The following is a 19,423-nucleotide window of genomic DNA, read 5'->3' on the forward strand; positions in this document are numbered from 1 at the left end:
AAAATAAATGCATAAAAAGTCAGAAAAAAAAAAAAAAACTGACTTGGGAGCTGGTGGCGGTGAGAGATTTAGCGGTGACGGCCGCCACTAACTTCCCTATGTCGGAATGTTACCAATTATTTTGAGATTTGAGACTAATTACAACCATAAAATCCCACTTACCATGTGTTAACATTTTTAAGACCTTTGAAAAATTGATTTAAGACATTTTAATGCCAATTAAGGCCTTGTTTTTAGATGAATGAATTCAATGCCTTTTAAGACTTTTTAAGGATCCGTAAGAACCCTGGTAAATGTAATTGCTTGTTCGTACCTCTTCGGCCTCCTCTTCCTCTTCCTCCACCGTTGCCGCCTCTTCCTCTTCCTCCACTGCTGCCTCTTCCTCTTCCTCTACCGCCTCTTTCTCTTCCTCTTCCTCCACTGCTGCCTCTTCCTCTTCCTCCACCGCTTCTTCCTCCTTTTCCTCCTCCACCGCCACCTCTTCCTCTTCCTCCACCGCTGCCGCCTCTTCCTCTTCCTCCACCGCTTCTTCCTCCTTTTCCTCCTCCACCGCCACCTCTTCCTCTTCCTCCACCTCTTCCTCCACCGCTGCCACCTCTTCCTCTTCCTCCACCGCCGCCGCCTCTTCCTCTTCCTCCTTTTCCTCTTCCTCCTCCACCGCTTCTTCCTCCTTTTCCTCCTCCTCCGCCGCCTCTTCCTCCACCGCCGCCGCCTCTTCCTCTTCTTCCACCGCCACCACTTCTTCCTCTTCCTCCACCGCCGCTGCCTCTTCCTCCTTTTCCTCCTCCTTCTCTGCCGCCTCTTCCTCTTCCTCCACTACCGCCGCCTCCTCCTCCTTCTCCACTATCTCTTCCTCCTCCTTCTCCACCACCTCTTCCTCCTTCTCCTCCTCCGCCGCCGCCTCTTCCTCCTCCTCCTCCTCCTCGTGCGGGGTTTGGTCGTGGCCGGGGGTTGGAGAGGCACTCACAGGGTCGAGGAGGACGGTGATGGTCGTGGTGGCGTCGATGGCCGGCGCCGCTGATGAGGCGACCGTCTGAACCTCGCCACCTGGAGAAAAAAAACAAACATCATAAACGCTCTCTTTAATCAACGAGTTAATGAAGAAGAGCAAGAAGATCTGACTGAGGAGGCACCAAGAGATCCACGTCAAGTGAAGGAGAATCACTCCAACATCATCAAACAAAGACACTCAACACTCCCACATCCACGTTTATATCTTCATCATGTAGCGCTGACGTACGGTAAACACAAAAATCAATCGTCATTTCACAGTTAATGGTAAGAAATGATCCAAACACACACACACAAACATTCAGCGTCCTGCAGCAGCAGATAGTGAGAATTCAATAACATCATAATAACGTAAAGTAAAGTGAGACAGGGTCGGTATCTGATGGTAAATGTTGTTCGTACCTGTGATCTCAGGGAGCTTCGGTCTCGGAGCAGGAGCCACCGATCCTCTTCTGAGGAAACAAAAATACAGAAAAGACCAATATATACACATTTCTGCTTGTGCAACTGGGTGGAATGAGCATCGTGCAATACAACATGTACCTATGCACTCTTGCACTTATGCACTTTATCTACCAGAACAAAGCTCTTATGGTCCCCCTACCTGTGGAATGCGTTTGTCAATATGTTCTTCATTGTCACAGTTGCCTTTTTGTCTTTTTGTGTTGTCTACATTATTATGTGTAATGTGTACCGTTATTGAATTGTTTTTATGTTTATGGGACTCTGGACGGAAATTAGCACCTTGCTATAATCCGGCACATTTACATGTTTTTGTCCATTGATGTGCACTGTCCCATTCAAATAAACAAATAAAGTTAAGTAAAGTAAAGTTCAGCTCTGATGTTATTCTGAAGCCAGAGAAAAAAAAATGTATTCAATGGCCCAACACATTTTTGGTATAAACTGAAGCTCTTGTCAATGTTCAGTTTCTATTTTCAAAATGTTTCATGGCTCTTTCCAAGGATATTTTAGGGAGCCATGGGAACCGTGAGAAGGCGGACAGAAAAGTAAAACATGTCTAATGAGTACTCGAAAATAAAAGAGGGAAAATAAAAGTTCAAAGAAAACTGAGGATTTCTCATCTGTTGATTGTCAATTTACTGAGTGATTGATTTTCCTTTAGAAAATGTGTTGGTGTCAGTTAGAAACATCTGTCTGCTACTTCCTGGTACAAATCAGAGATCAAAACAAAAAAAATGCAGAAGAGGATTAAATTATTTAGCAGCTTGAAGTGAGAAAACAGGAAAACAGAAAAACTGAACAGCATCACACATCAGCAGCCAAACCACTGAGTGATTCTGTTTAATAATATTATGTTCAAAAGGATCTGTGTTTTATCTGCCGGATGGAAAATATGTTTCAAGGACTCGTGTCTGCTCTTGTTTCTAAAGCCTTTTCAACACTTCTTTTTCTCTCACACACACACAATGGGTTCAGATCCTGTTACCTCAGTTCACCGCCAACAGTCAATGGACGTTTACTTTAACTTTCTACCAATAACTCTACTGTACATGTCTGAATAAAGGATTGAATGCAGATAATAACAGAACGTTACAAGACGGCTAATGGGATTTCTTGGTTTCCCTCATCAAACTCATCAAATACACAATCCAGCAACAAAACGTTACCAGACAGAGTTGTTTTAGAGGGAAATACAGAGACTGCTTGATGAAAAACTGCCCCTGAAGGCAACGCGCATCAGTGGTTTTGCATGAATTTCCCTCTAAAACAACTCTGTCTGGTAACGTTCTGTTATTATCTCATAGCATGGTTTGATGAGGGAAACCAAGAAATCCCATTGGAGCAGCTCGCCGTTCTGCTCCGCCGTTATAAAAATAGCTTGCACCGAGAATTAAAAGTAACAAACCTACTGCTATGACTATAGGGATTATGGCAATGGGCCAATTTGCCAAAATGTTGAACTATCCCTTTAAGTTGAAAGTATCTTGTCAGTAGCTCTCACATCGTGCTTGAGTGAAACATCGTGACTCATGAATTTATCTTTGATCCTGGGGGAGCCACTTCCTGTCCAGTGCTGAACCTCTGACTTATAGATCAGTGGGAAAAGGACGAATCAAAGTAAAAAGTCGAAAACGTCTCCCTCACCCTGAAGACACTCGTGTTTCTTTTCGTCCTTTAAGTCAAACCGGTAAAAACCAGTCAGGTCCAGACGACAGGTGGTGCTGAGTCTGTTACGTGAGTCCAACTTTTGTCAAAACCTCTCGTTTCATTATCGAAGCGATTACGGAGCAACGAGCCGAGTCTTGTAATAAAGTTACTCAAGATTGAAATTATATCACCGTCACATCTCTGGAGTCATGTTTCCATTTATGAAATCACAGTGAAGACAGGACTGAGGGGAAGAAAACTCCATTAATATATAAAAATATATATGAAACCACAATATTCACCCTGATCTCATGATTACAACCTAATGTCTTCATGTCACTTATTTAAATGTCATCTGTCCTCATGTGACATTTAATTATCTGCAGAAATGCATATTTTTCTGGTTTATTAATGGACGGCGCGTTTATGCAAATTATCTCACAGATACTGAAGAACTGGGAAAGAAAGCATTCAATAAAAATGAATATTAATGACTGAGCAGATTTTCCATAATTCATCATCCCCATGTTATTAGCTCTGTGCTCTGGGATGGTGAGCTAAACGCTAACATGAGGATGTCACTGGAGCGGATGGCGTTACGTTTTGCAATGAACAGTCAGTTTGAACTGAAAAATCGGAGCATCACCGAAGTTTCACGATCCATCAAGTAGCTACTGATCTGGTCCATCCAAAACCACAAGTGTCAGCCTCATGATGGTGCTAAAGGAACATGAAATTTTTGTCTTTCACGATGCTCACCATGTCAGATTAAACACTCACAGTGGCATAAATTCTTGCCATGTGTTGGGTCAGGAGACTGGCAGCATTATGAGTATCACCCTAACCCTAACCCTTCACGACCCTACGCAAGTTCATAGATCATCGGGGAGGCATCAAAACTGTCAGTAGCTACGTTTCCATTGCAGGTATTCACATAATAAAAGCGATATTTCTAAAATTTAGAAAAAGTACAATTTTATTATTATTATTATAACCTTATTTAACCAGGTTTGTCCCATTGAGATTCAAGATCTCTTTTGCAAGAGAGACCTGGCCAAGAATGGCAGCACATAAAGTTTCAACACATCAATTCCTATTTGCAGGTGTTTCCATTGAAAGGTGTTTTGCGAATGAGCCGTAATCCTCGTAAAGTCTAAAGGTCTCGCAACTGTAACACAAGGAACTATTGTTAGGTTATTCACACAGACGTGTTATTGTGTGAGCTATTAGACTGAGTTCAATGATTGGACTTCACACGCCAAAGTTTTATTAGAATAACCCTGTTGGATGGAAACGGTCCACGGGACGGAACGACTCAAAACAGGGAAAGTGAAGGGAAACAGAAAAACGTTACCAACGGGATCAGAACTGATCAGACCTGGAGTGACGTGCAAACGGGAAAAAAGTGTTTCCATTACACTTTTGTGATACTCTCTAATATCGACATGTCTGAAAAATCACCTCATGAGACCGTAAAATTGTTTTTGGCGATATTTGAGAGGTTTTTCAAAATTTAGGCGTTTCCATTACCAGCTTTTAATTGCGATATTTAGGTTTTATGCATTTCCAGGAGTGATGGAAACACACCTAGTCATGGCAACAGTAGCGCTGGAAGAAAAAACGATCGTGGAGCCATTCCTGGGTCTGGTGAAGGCCGTCTGTTCTTTAGAGAGAACATGACGTAGGTTTATGAATGTGGTCACCTCAAAACCATTAACTTACATTGCGCACATGAAGTGAGCCAACGTACCTTCACAGTGTGTTAAAAATGTGTCAGAGATCTGTCATCCTATTGGTCAAGGTCACGGTTCATGGAGTAGGAGATGTCAGACTAAGCAAAGAAATTCTAACAGGCTAGACTTCCTGTCCGTCATTTACGTTACACTACAAGCTGGAAATGTGTCTGCCATGTCAAAATCGTGTGAAAATCAATTAGAATTCATGTAGTCCGATTCTGGCATTGGTTGTTGGGCCACGTCAGCCTGGATGACAGTAGCATATGAGTGGATCTAACAATGCACAGACAGGAGAGAATATCTGGGACAGTAGATTTACTGTCGGGTTGCAGCATCTGTGTTGAAATTTATTCCGAAATTTCAATGTCAAGGTCAAGAGTTTGTCCTTTTCCTCACGGGGGTGGAATTGGTTTTCCCTCTGAGATTAGTGCAGTTCATGAAAAATCTCCCTTCAACAAATTCTGGCCACTCACCTCCACACTCCAGCCCTCTGCAGAATTTCTGAGATTGCTTTAGAGAAAATACTGCTGAGAATATGTTTTATGACTTGTTCCGTTGGCTTCATCAGACCGTGCCCTTCGGCTGAGCGCGAGGCGGTCGGGGTGACGGTTCGGCACCTCCAGGTCCGGAGCACAGCGGATTGCTCGCTCCGGGTTGGGACAAAGTTTCCGACTCGAGCGAAGGAGTTCAGGTATCTTGGGGATTTCTTTATAAGTGAGTGTTGTAGGACGGAGCAGGAAGCGTTGGACCAGACTGTTGTGGTGAACGTGGGCGTCAAAGCTCTTAATCTACCGGCTGATCTTCACCTACGGTCGTGAACTCTGCGTAGTGACCCGCACAATGAGATTTGTGGACATGAGAGGCTGAAATGAGTTCATGAGTTCACTCGGCAGGTGTCTGGGCTCAGCCCTCTGCCAGGATCAAGACTACACAATTTTTCTGTCTTAAACGATCACAGTGGCAGAAATTCTTGGTGTGTCTTTGTTGGGAGGCTGGCAACACTACAAGTATGACCCCGACCAATCATCGTCCACGACCGAGTGGGAGTTCATAGGCCAAAGAGTTCATAGGCCATTGACAAACTGTCAATCATGGCTACAACTGAGCCATGTGTGATGCTAGCGGTCTTTTACTCAGACATGAAAAAGAAAAGGAAGTAAGTAATGATCGTTCCTCGTTCTGGTTCTGCCATCCTATTGGTCAACATCAAGCTTCATGTCGTAGGAGATCTCAGACGAGACCAAGAAATTAAACTTTTAGACTTTCTGTTCCGTCCTAGACCCAAAATCGCTGTTCATCAGTTATGGTACACTATAGGTCCGTTCTTCTTTCCCAACGTTCATAATCGGGCCCAAAGCTGGAAATGTGTCAGCCGCAAGAAAATGTTGTGAAATGAGCCTGGTTTCGTGTAGTCTGATCCTGGCATTAGAGTTACTCTGCGTTCACATTAAAAGCTTCCAAAGCTTCAAAAACGCCATTAGTCATTCATTTTTAATGTGAGCCCGGCGACCTGAGCGGCCAAAGCATCAACTGCGGTCAGCCGTGCTTCCAAAGCGTCCAAAGCATCCAAAGTGTCAACAGACGAGAAGTTGAGTCTCAGTTAACTTTATGGTAATAAGCTATGATGTGGTTCGGCGGCAACCAGTCAGAATAGAGGGTGTCTTTCAGCTCCAGCGCGGTCGAACTTTGACGTCGGTCACGTGAAGAGCGACCAAAGTAGATAAAAATATTTTGCCGCTTCGGAAGCTGTCTTGTCTTAAGTGCATCCTTGGACGACTTTGCCTCTTTGGAAGCTTCTGGTGTGAAGGTAGTTAGGCCACGTCGTCTGGACAGAGATGGAGGAGAACCAGCTAAAGGTGGTTTACCCAGAATGCACTGGAGAGATTAAATAATAAATCATCTGGGCTGGAGAGGAGCTGGAAGACGACGCTGGTGGAGAAACGTCAGGATGACCTGCTGCCACGGGGATCAGGTATCAACGCTTCCTCTTTGATGTTGGCTTTTATCGAATCCGGTCAGCTGATTGGCTCAACACTGTTTGAGTGAACTCAGAAGATCCCGTTTTTCTTATTGTGCGTCCACATCATGGAACGACCTGCAGAATACTCTACAACTTTCTTGGTTTTTACCCTTGGGGCGTTTTAAATCTTCATTTTTTTAGCTGATCTATACACCTTTATCATTGTTAAGGTTGAGATTTGTATTGCTGTTTCTTGTTTCTAGGACTTTTTTAAATTCATCTTTTGCTTGGCTACACTGTAAATGAGTTCTCTACATTAATTTATTCCTGAGTTAAATTAAAGGTTGAATGAATTTATGAATGAATTTATGAAATGTCTGCATCGATATTTGAACTAAGTAATCACTTTTTAATGTCTTTTGTCCATTTTGTTTGAACAAATCCACATAAATTTATGATTTACATATCAGGTCAAACTTTGCATTAGTTTTCTACAATGTTACAGTTTTTATTTCTACTGTCACCTACACTAAAGCTTTGAGAGAAGTGTGATACAGTTACACAACTACACAGATAATGATCCATTGATTGAAACAGGACGATCACTTCATACAGTTAAACATCAATGTGTGCGACTGTGACAACAAAGACATCAACAGCCCTCAGAACCTGCAGCCTGTTTAAAGGGATAGTTCAACATTTTGGCAAATTTGCCCATTGCCATAATCCCTATAGTCATAGGAGTAGATTTGTTAACTTTAATTGTCGGTGCAAGCTGTTTTTAGAACGGCGGAGCAGAGCTCAGAGCTCATGGGATTTCTTGGTTTCCCTCATCAAACTCATCAAATACACAATCCAACAACTCCACAACGCTCTGGTGGACAAGTTGTGACCTGCACATTCAGCACGCTATGAGATAATAACACAACGACCGACAATTAAAGGTAACAAACCTACTGCTAAAACTATAGGCATTATTCTGGCAATGGGCCAATTTGACAAAATGTTGAACTATCTCTTTAATGGCATCTGCCTTAATTGCATAATGTTCACATCATCTGTGTGTGTCAGTGTGTGTGTGTGTAGCATGAATGCATGATTCCATGTCGGTGCTTACCGTGGTGGAGGCCTCCTGTCTCTCACTCGGCTCATCTTCTGTAAACAACCACAAAACAAAACAATCACTTACTGTACACGTTGTTCAGCCTGTCAGAGACACACACACACACACACACACACGCACACACACACACACACATGATTATCTTGTTTGTGATAACGATGTCACGTGCCGGCGGCTGCGGCTGATCGTGACGGAGGTTTGTTTGCTTTGGATTGATGACTGACTGAACAGCTGATTAATTGAGTTGTTGGCTCGTGTTGTTTTTCCTCGACCTGAGTGTGCGTCTGTGTGTGTGTGTGTGGGGATGCAATTATGTGGCAGGTCACCTGTCGTGTGCTGTGGTTTTAAAACACACACTGCTGCTGCTGCTGTGGCTGTGCCCCCCTCTGAGGTCTGGGGGGAGTCTCACGAGCCTCCGGGCCATAAAACCCATTACACCTCCTCAGTATAATTTCAGCAGCGAGTCTGAATGTTAATGAGAAAAGAAAACTTTCTGCTGTGTTTCCTTAAAGGGTCAGTTCACAGCAAGAATAATTAAACTGTTATTGTTTCAGGGAGGTGTTTCCAGACCCAGACATCTGTGCCCATGTAAAATAATAATAATGAAAATAATAATTGTAAAATGTCCGTTGAATTTTAAATCTTAAAAGGGATAGTTCAACATTTTTGATGTTTGTTTGGCCCATTGACATAATCCCTAGTAGGTTTGTTACCTTTAATTGTCGGTGCAAGCTATTTTTAGAACGGCGGAGCAGAGCGGCGAGCTGCTCAGAGCTACGCTACGGAGGCTCATTATGGGATTTCTTGGTTTCCCTCATCAAATACACAATCCAACAACTCCACAACGCTCTGGTGGACAAGTTGTGACCTGCACATTCACCACGTTATGAGATAATAACACAACGTTACCACACAGAGTTGTTTTAGAAGGAAATTCATGCAAAACCACTGATGCACGAGTTGTTTTAGAGGTAAATGCAGAGACTGCTTGATGAAAAACTGTCCCTGAAGGCAACGTGCATCAGCGGTTTTGCATGAATTTCCCTCTAAAACAACTCTGTCTGGTAACGTTGTGTTATTATCTCATAGCGTGGTGAATGTGCAGGTCACAACTTGTCCACCAGAGCGTTGTGGAGTTGTTGGATTGTTTATTTGATGAGTTTGATGAAGGAAACCAAGAAATCCCATTAGCCTCCATATAGCGTAGCTCTGAGCAGCTCACGGCTCTGCTCCGCCGTTCTAAAAACAGCTTGCACCGACAATTAAAGGTAACGAACCTACTGCTATGACTATAGGGATTATGGCAATGGAACCAATTTGCCAAAAATGTTGAACTATCCCTTTAAGATCAGAGAGAGACACTGTCCTCCGTGCTGTCGGTGGTGAAGGAGCTCATGCAGCAGATGGACGGACGGCACAGATGCAGCGTGTTGACGAATGTGCCGGGAGCAAAGTGTTTGCATGTTTACTGATGGATTTACACCAGAGCTGGTCCACAACTAACTGGAATAAGTGAAATAAATCCCTGCGTGCAGAGTCTGCAGCTGCACTGCAACTGTTACATCTTCCCACTCTCTGTCCTTGAAGATTAATTCAAGATTAATTCCACAGCAGCACAATGCAGACACACAGTTACAGATCAATAAGTGACTCACAATGCACAAACCCACAGCACACAACAATAGGGCGACATTAACTGCTCCTGCGTCACTTTTTTTTCCTACATTGTAATTTGCTGAAAAAGAAAACAGAGAGGTGAGATTACCATGGTGACGGGCAGAGGTGTTGCATCGTGTTAAATAAATAAATAAATATTTTTAAAAAAAAGTTTTCCACAGCATCAACAAAAACAGCATTAAAATAAAACTGATGCAACATTTCTGAACAACTTGGAAATGTTGTAAGTTTTCAGCAAAAATAAACTTCACATCTAATTTAAGAAGGAAACTGTCACTGTGACTCAGTGTTAAAGAAAGAAGGTTTTTGTGTTGTATTGTGTTACACCATATTTAACACATTAACAAGGTTAAACATTTGATTTTCTTTCTTTTTTTGGTGCAATCTGTTTCACAGATGTAGTGTTTTCTCCTGTGACTGAGGTGGAGCTGACTGCTGCTTGGTTTACTGAACATGACACTGGCAGTGTGTACAGTAGGTTGTGCAGCCTGCAGAAGAAAAAAAAACACAACTGCAGCTTTAATATGACTGTGATGACTATTAATTATGTTTTAGGTTTGCAGGAGCAGAAACCCTGTGTGTAGGAAACACTATACACTGCAAAAACGCAAATATCTTACCAAGAATATTTGTCTTATTTCTAGTCCCAATGTCATTTCTAGTCAAAACAAATCTCATTATACTTAAAATAAGACTCATCACATAAAAAGCAGCTTGTTTTTAGACACTTTTTACTTCTTTCAAGCATTTTTCACTTGAAATAAGTAGAAAAATCTGATAGTGCAGCAAGTTTTTTTTTCCTTATAACAAGCACAAAAAACATCCTTCCACTGGCAGATTTTTCTACTTATTTCAAGTGAAAATGTGTTTGAAACAAGTGAAAATGATCTAAAACAAGTAGATTTTTAGGTGATGAGTCTTATTTTAAGTCAAAAGAGATTCGTTTTAAGTAGAAATGAGACATTTTGACAAGAAATAAGACAAATATTCTTGGAGAGATTTGGAGTTTTTGCAGTGTAAATGTTTGATCTTACTGTATGCACTTGTTATACGCAGGAGGAGCCGGTCTCTCACATCTCTGATGAGGCGTCTGTGCTGTGTGTGTGTCTCTCTGTGTGTGTGTTGTGTGTCTGTAATCCCCTCCGTGGCCTCCTCACCCTGTGCACCATGCTCATGTGCTCCTCTGAGCTGCTGAAGTTCTTGGCGAGGTCTGAGATGCAGAGCGACTCGTGTTGACACGTGTGAACCCATTTCTGGTACTCGGCCGTGCCCGGGATCCTGTCGAAGAAGATCCTGAACGCCTCCCACACCGCCTCCTGGCAGACTGAAACACACACACACACACACACACACACAACACAGGCTGTTACACTCTGTAACAAACACACTGTGTGGCTTAAACCTCCAGAGAGCCCGTCATCAGAAATGTTCTGCTGCCGACAGGAACCCTTTAAAAACTTTAAATTACATGTCAGTGAAGTTTGGCAGGAAGTGAAATCAAGACGTTTCTTGGTGCAGATCCCAGATTTCCCGATGTTACAAGAGGAAAGTTTGAGCTTTTCCCCACAGGACATCCATATCCATATCATCATCATAACATCCATATTTTGTGCTGGTGGCAGAAATCGAGCAGTTCATTTCAGGCTGTCTCAACAGGTGATGACATGATCAGGATTTTAGGTATCACAAATGTTCAATAACTCGCTTTACATTCTTTAGAAAGGAGTTAATGAAGAATGCACCAATGCATCGTCAGTGACTGGCCGATGTTTATCTGTTGCGTGGCATATTGTGCTGACTCAGAGTAGAAGACCGTTTTTTTCCCTCTTTTTTGGGGGGACAAGACTCTACCGAAACACAAAAGGGCGTGTGTGCACATTCAATTTGTTAAAGTTCAATGAGCTTAAATGAAGTTTTTTGTGAGTTTTTGTGATTTCTTGGTTTTCTTTACACAAAAGAGGAATAAACAACAGAGAAAAAAAACAGCTTCGGCCATCGGCCAAACTGTTATTTTGAACATCAGTATTGGTACTGGTCCAGATTTTCACAACCGCTGCATCCCTAGAGTTAATACAACTCTGTCTAAACAAAAAACCTCCAGGATTTTAACGTTTAATTCATTTAAAACTTGGAACAAATCTCTCTGCCAACACAGGAAACAGCACACAACATTTTGACGTCACAGTAGAGTTAACTTTTGACCCTTTAGATTCAAAATATCATCATTTCATTTCATCCTTCTAGGCATTTACTCAATTGTTTCCCAATGAGTGTATAAATTATTGAGTTATGGCCAAAAAATGAGACCTATGACCCTTAAATTAACAAGTCAATGTTTGTGCCACATTTGAACAGGACCCTGAAGGCCTCAGTGTTCAGGAAACAGAACGGCCTCTGGTTCTGAGTGTCACTGATAAAAATCAATGCAAATGTAAACATGGCTTTGTAATGGGTCATATAATGGAGCAGACGATGCTGTTAAGTGTAGGGAGGAGAATATTTACCTGCTGCTGCTGCTGCAGCGGGTGAATAATGGGATTCTCTTCACTAAAACGAACAACGTCTGGTTTCGGCTCTAATTTACTTTTCCCGTCCGTATTAGCCGAGGATAAAAAGGTCAAATCACAGGCTGATTAAAGACGACGACAGATAACAGACGACAAGATAATAGAAGAAAGGAAAAGAAAAAAAAAGAAAAAAAACTAAGAGCCACGCACATTTGCATAATATACATTTGGTGTATCCGTGGAGATAAGACGTTAATGTGCAGAACAGAATTAAGCCGTCAAAACGAAAAAGGAACACACTGAATTATCGTCTGAGGACAAACTTCCATCTGATTATCTGGAACACGACGTGAAGCAGCAAACGGCGTGATGAAGATGAGCTGGGATAAAACAACAGGTGTGCAGATTTAATTTCAGGCTTTAGGGCTTTTTTTTGTTCCTGGAGGTACCTGAACGCCTCACCTGTAGAAACTCTCCAGTATCTGACAGCTGCATTTTAGATTTAGTCTTAGTCTTCTGGGCCAAAATGCTTATTAGTTACAGTCAGTTTTAGTCATTTCTATCTGTGATGGTTTTAGTCCAGTTTTAGTCGACAAAAACTCCCAAAAAAAGTGTAGTCTTTTAACAAGTCAATAAGTCGGCTATTGGAGATTGATGTTGGGCAGAAACCTTTTATCTCCATATTTCAACTTTTTAACTTTTTTTCCAACATATCTAAACTGTTTGTTTGTTGTTTTTTTTTGCATGAATTGATGCCCTGGCCTTAAGTGTCACACATAAGTTGTGAAAATAGCAGATCTATAAGTTCAACACATTGCAACACATTGTGAGCTTATATATCGGCTATTTCCACCAATAATTGCAATAATAAAGGAATGGTTTTAGACATACAATGTTTACTTTCCACCCAAAGGCTAATACTTTCTGGTCTACAGATTATGCATTAGCCTACACACAGATAAAGTGGTAACAGTATGCAACAGTAGTGCATTCAGTTGTTTTTCTGCTGGATTATATTAAAATACGTCCATGTATCTTCTCGTTGAGTGACGGCAGGTGTGTTGTTGTTCCTGAGGTCCAAGACAGGAAGTGGAACAATTAAACCTGTTCTTCACGACCTGCACGGCTAATTATTCTTCACATCTGTGTGTCTGTGTGTGTTGAAGCATGAAGACAGAAACATGTTGTAAATGAGAGTGTGTGTGTGTGTGTGTGTGTGTGTGTGTGTGTGTGTGTGTGTGTGTGTGTGTGGAGGAGGTGAATGACTCACGTCCATGACTCAGTGCGTCTCTCTGTCTCCTGACTGATCCGACTAGTGGGTGAGCTGCTTAACACTGGATCATGTACCTGCTACACTCTGACATCCGTCACATCACTTCCCCTCCACTCTCCCTCTCTGCTCAACACACATCCCTCTTTCCTACTTACACTAACAGCAGAGGTGGGTAGAGTAGCCAAACATTTTACTCAAGTAAGAGTATAGTTACTTTAGAATAATGTTACTCAACATTAACTCTCATGTTACTCAACTAAAAACTGGCCATTCAAACATTTACTTGAGTAAGAGTAAGAAAGTACTTGGTGAAAAAGCTACTCAAGTACTGAGTAACTGCTGAGTAACCTCAGATTTGTTTGTTTAATGATCAGCGCATTAAAGCAGATAACAGCGGCACGGCCGTTTCGGCTAATGCTGTGTTCAAGGCAGGCTTTTGAAACCGTAAGTTACAGCTTCAAGTCACAACTACGACTTGGTAGCGTTCCAGGTAACCCGTAGCTCGTGTTTTTACCGTCCTGTTGTCTGTGAAAGTTCCCTATAACGGCCACTCGTAACTTCCGACCCGTGAACTCGTACCAGATCGAACTGGTATGACTTCACAGGAAGGAAAAACACAAAGTACGAGTTTCCTTGAACGCACCATGAGTTAGCAGCCCCCGCCCTTGTCAGGCATCAATTGGTCCTCGTGCTACGTCACCACATTCACGCGCATCCCTTGGCTGCACACACAGCCCTTCATGCCGTTCTCTCCCCTCATTGGATAACACTTGTATCCCACAAGGAAAATTTTCTCCTCGGGTTACAGCAGAGCAGAGTGACGGAGAGACTCGTGTTTAGGCTGAAATACTTCATGTAAGTGATTGCTGACGGAAAATAGGACTATTTAGGACTTATATTAACAAAAACATTCCACTGATATCTGCTTTAATGTAGGCCTAATCTAATACACAAAGATATAATAGCAATGAAAAAATTCAGATATTGCCAAAGAACAACATTTAACAACTAAGACAATATGACATTTTTTACAAAGTAACTAAGAAATTAAGACAAATTCAGCCACAATAATTTACATAGGCCTATACTTGCATACAGAGGTCTATGAACTGTCCATAAACTTGCGATTTTGTGTTCAGTCATGTGACTGCGTGGCTCTGACTGATTGGTTAAACGGAGGCAAACGTCGCTACACTGCAAAAACTCAAAAACTTTCCAAGAATATTTGTCTTATTTCTTGTCAAAATGTCTCATTTCTAGTCAAAACTAATCTCGTTCCACTTAAAATAAGACTCATCACTTAAAAATTAACTTGTTTTTAGATCATTTTCACTGTTTCAAACAAATTTTCACTTGAAATAAGTAGAAAAATCTGCCAGTGAAAGCAGGTTTTTTGTGCTTGTAATAAGAAAGAAAAACTTGCTCCACTATCAGATTTTTCTACTTATTTCAAGTAAAAATATGCTTGAAATAAGTGAAAGGGTCTAAAAACAAACTACTTTTTATGTGATGAGTTTTATTTTAAGTAGAATGAGATTTGTTTTGACTAGAAATAAGACAAATATTCTTGGTAAGATATTTGAGTTTTTGCAGTGTAGTGGCTACATCTGATTGGTGAAACGCAGTCATGTGACAGAGCCTCTGTTGGAAGTGTCTCCATCAAAACATGAACAAACAGATCGCGCATTGGATTGATAAGAAGAAGTAGCGAGTAGCAGGCGGAATGTAGCCCAATGTAACGGAGTAAAAGTACTGCTTCTTCTTATACTCAAGTAAAAGTATGCTGAATTTACTCTTTGAAGTACAATTTATCCAAAGGGTTACTCAAGTAAATGTAACGGAGTAAATGTACCGTGTTGCTACCCACCTCTGACTAACATTAGGATGATGGCAGGAACAGTTGCAGCTGTAAGCAGACATTTCTTCTTTTGATTTGGTATAAAACTGAAATTCACTCTGAAATATTTCTATGAATAATAAAAAGACAAGGACACCGAGTCCTTTGCTGATGAGACCAAACTGTACTTCATTTCTTCGTTTTGTTATCTTCTTTTTTGGCGTAAAAAGGCCTGAGAGCGAGCTGCACCGGCCGAGGCGATAATCTGACTTTCAAAAGCTTCTTAGTAAAAAGAGAAAGTTTGGCTCATCGATCTCACTGAGTCGAGAACAGAGCGGAGAGTCTGACAGACTGGCAGCGCGGAGGGAGGAAGACAAACGAAGACAAACACCTCTCAGTGGCTGCAGTGAGGAGATGATGGAAAACTAAAGGGGGTGGGAGATGCAACAACGGTCCACAAAGCACATTAAAACGTACAAATCCTGAGCCTCAGGGACCCGTCGCACAACAAACCTCTGACTCCTCCTGAAGTTTTTCTCTCTGCACTGAATAAAACCAAAAACAACAGGGAGGAGGAGGAGGCGTTCGGTTGCAGGTGAGGCTCCAAATATATTCCTCATCTTGCTGCAAACTGTGTGGAAATACTTTTAAAGTCCTGTTATACTGTTTTCTGAAGTCCAACTAACTGACCCACTCACCCTCACTCATCCTGTTATGTCGAAAATGCCAAATCATGTAGAGAATGTTTCGACTTGACCTTTAATTTCTTACATAGAATTTCTCTAACAGACTTTTCTGCAGGTTGTTGCAGTGTAATAACTTTAAAAAGCTGCACATTCCTCATTTGTCCAAACTTCTGCCTGTAATTCAAATTGTTCTTTTCATAGACACTCTTTTCTGCAACAACAAAGCTTATCAAAACAAATTTAAGTACAGGATGTCTTTAAATGCACCACCAAGAAATGTTTCTAACATGGTCTCACCTGACGACTGTGATACCAACAATGTTCCAACTTTATCATCAGGATTTCGACAACAAAGTCTAAAAACAGTTGCTACTATGTATCTATTTTCTTTGGACACAGTTTAATATCAAATGAAGAGTTTCTGTTGATCTGTCTGTGACTTCAGCACCACGGACAGCTCCAGCTCCATGGTTTTATCAATATACTAAACACTGAGGCTGGAAAACAACATCTTGTGCTGATTGTGCTCGATAAAACTACTACTGTTGTGATTACGTAAAATGACAGTGTCAAGAATGACAGAAACACAGTGACTCTATAATGTCTCTCCTGTTATAAACAGTTTGGCTGCAACAGTTGGAAGGTTTGATGCAGAACCTACGTCATCGCCGCGTTATTCAACCTTCGGACCGTCACAACAAGACGATCAAGTTTGATCAGATTTTAAAAGTCTGATGATCAAACGTAGGTGTGTTGTACCTCTGAGCTGGTAGTAGGCCTGGTGGCTGGCCAGCACCTCTTCAACGGTCTCCTGAGGGCAGATCCTCACTCCGGAGTGGAGAAACACCGACCGCCTGGAACGACGTCGGCCGACTTCAGACCCTGACCCTTTGGCGCGCGTCGACGTCTTCAGCAGCTCCGTCAAACGCCCGGGGGCAACGGCCTGTTGCGTGTTCGACCCCAAGTCCAGCCCAACGCCGCTGTCTGGACCGGGAAAAACAAAAACATGTCGGGTCAGACCAGATCCAAATCCCTGGACGATACAGCCAATATCACAAGGTTTAGGAAACATTAGAAAACAGTGAAGTGGAACAGAAATGGGCAACAAGACACTTTCAATCCAACAGGATTTTTGGAGAATGACTTGGCATCGCTGCTGCTGAAGTGGCAGCAAGCAGCAAACTGCCTCATGACTCACGCTGACAAGACATATTCTGGACGAAATGGGCCTTGTGTATTTATATGCAAAGCTGCAGCAATTAGTCAGTTAATTTATTAGTCAATTACCCTCATATGAAGTAGCGACTGTTAAACATTTGAGTAATTTTCCAAGCACATGCCGGCTTGTTTGAGTTGCTTCAGTGCGGGAACATTTTGTCTTTCTTTTCAGCCGACGTGGGACAAAACAAGGCCCAAAGACGTCACCTTGGAAAACTGTAAAAAAACATTTTCCATAATGATTCATGATGAAAATTGACAGGAATGGAAATACCACTTATGCTTCCTTTGTTTTTATCAACACACCAAAATAAACACTGATCTCTTCCTGTTTTTTATGTCAAAAAACTGTATCTCAAACAACCTGAATTGCTCATTTCAGCCCAACGACGCTGTTTGATCTTTCTCATTGGAGTTTGGGAGTCTCTGGTTCATAACAAGCTCATTTAGAGTTCTCTCTCTTCCTTTCCTTTGTGGTTTTTTATTAATAGAAACCTACTTTGATCATTCTCTGAGCTGCTGTCATTGCAGGTCGACCTTGTTTAGAGTTTGGTCAGAGCTGATTGTTCCTCCAGACTGAAATTCGATGACCTTTAGACAGACGGGGACGTTAAAGTAGTAGTAAAATAAGTTGAAAACAGACAACTGTTTATAAATCTGCTCGCTGCCTTCGGGTTCTGTCTGATTTGTGGTATTTCTGTCCATGAGCTGAGTGGAACGAGTCGAGTTTAGCGTTATATCTGCATGCCAGGGTCCAGGGGTTCACTCTCCCTCCTTATGCCCACTCGTACTAAAAATAAAAGCACTCACTGTTCTTCAAGAGTGCTTGGAATGAAAGCATCCACCAAACAACAGCACACTGGATGTATATGCTTTTGATCAAGCAATGAATCCGGTAGATATATATATATTTAGGGCGGCATTAAGTAAAGAGGAGGTTGTGATGTAGCTTGTCACTGCGTTTCGAATAAATACCCATTATATATGAAATGTTTTGAAGTGTAGGTGAACCTCGGGTGTTTTCGCATCGAGCACCAGAGGCGACATCTCCTGTTTTATTCGTCATTATTCAGCTAAGATCATTCAGATTGTGTTATACACATAACCCTGCTCTCTTTTGTTTGCATTTTTCCCCCCTACGACTAAGTCTGGAGAAAACTGTAATTCAAATTGTCAAGCTGTCAACAAGCTGGCAATAAGCCTACCAAACTGTGTTATTATCCCCTTTCCATTTTCATTTGCATTGTGGACGTGTTTGCACATATTTGTGTCCCGTTGTGAATACTGATTTCACAGTACACAGACGAGACAACTCACTCTTGTCTCTCTGTTTAAGAAAAAACAGCCTCTGTGGATCCTCAGGTGAAGCAGTGACAGCGTCCAACACCTTAATGATTTCACAGCCAAGTGCTTATGCAATCGTAATAGGCTTTGCTTCACAATGTGAACAAGTTAAGTCCGTGTATAGATAGTCTTACTCTTAAAATCCCCATATCTGACTGCTCTTTTCTATTCACAAGTGCAAACTTTACTCTTTCTGGAAACAATAAGAGCACACAGTGATGTGACTTCTCTTTCAGTTGTAAAGCAATTGAAGTGCCAGGGCTCAAAGGGATTGTGGCTTTGCGAACAAAACAAGGCTTACCTTTAATTCTTGCAGCCTGTGGAGCGAGGACAAACAGCAGCACAAGTCCAAATTTCCAAACCATTGTGGAGAAAAAAGTTCTCCCGAAATAATGTGAATGTCAAAGTTAAATCCTGCAGGGTGAGGGGAGGTGGGAAGGAGGGGGTAACGTCCTCCAGCTCAGGTGGAGCTCATGGGTGCAGGCTGCAGTTTGGTTGCAGGGTGTCTGAGTTCAAATGGCATGGAGGCGGCAGATCCTTCAGGGTTCTCCCGAGCTGCTGATGAAACCCTTTCCGACTGAACTCCGGGATTTGCATCTGATGGAGCGGTGAAACCTGCGAACCTGCTCTTTCTCTTAAGGGGGAATGGTTGGAGCTGTAAGTGTGGCAAGAGTGACGAGGTTAAAAAAGTAGGCACCGTTTCGGGAATAATCTGTTTATCTACTGCTCAGACATAATCCGTCTTTACCCCGCGGCGCTTGCAGCACTGGCGTCATCCTGTTAGTGGCTTTCTGGGGGCATCTGTCAACCGCGGTGACCAGTTTGTTCAGCACACCCCCTCCTGGCCCACCAACACCGGTGTTTCCCCCAGTGTTTTTTGTTTTTTTTAGTCTTAGCAGGCCCAGAGAGCAGCAACAGGGAGGATTGGACCCGACTCTC

At 42.1% G+C, this 19,423-nt stretch overlaps 1 protein-coding gene across 1 annotated transcript in view; it reads right to left on the bottom strand.

Moving 5' to 3' along the window:
• Nucleotides 1–19,165, bottom strand: part of LOC146961184 (uncharacterized) — a 67,695-nt gene extending 48,530 nt beyond the window's left edge. The window contains exons 1-7 of the mRNA XM_085770858.1: nucleotides 18,786–19,165; nucleotides 16,682–16,906; nucleotides 10,777–10,943; nucleotides 7,937–7,974; nucleotides 1,414–1,460; nucleotides 713–1,047; nucleotides 587–670 (exon numbers count right to left, since the gene is read on the bottom strand). Coding sequence (XP_085626984.1) covers nucleotides 587–670; nucleotides 713–1,047; nucleotides 1,414–1,460; nucleotides 7,937–7,974; nucleotides 10,777–10,943; nucleotides 16,682–16,906; nucleotides 18,786–18,849 — 960 coding nt within the window. The 5' untranslated portion in view covers nucleotides 18,850–19,165. The remainder of the gene's footprint in view (nucleotides 1–586; nucleotides 671–712; nucleotides 1,048–1,413; nucleotides 1,461–7,936; nucleotides 7,975–10,776; nucleotides 10,944–16,681; nucleotides 16,907–18,785) is intronic.
• Between the last annotated feature and the right edge of the window lie 258 nt (nucleotides 19,166–19,423).

This window comes from Trachurus japonicus, chromosome 24, assembly GCF_045865225.1.
Source record: "Trachurus japonicus isolate A0001 chromosome 24, Traja_1.0".
Taxonomy (NCBI): domain Eukaryota; kingdom Metazoa; phylum Chordata; class Actinopteri; order Carangiformes; family Carangidae; genus Trachurus; species Trachurus japonicus.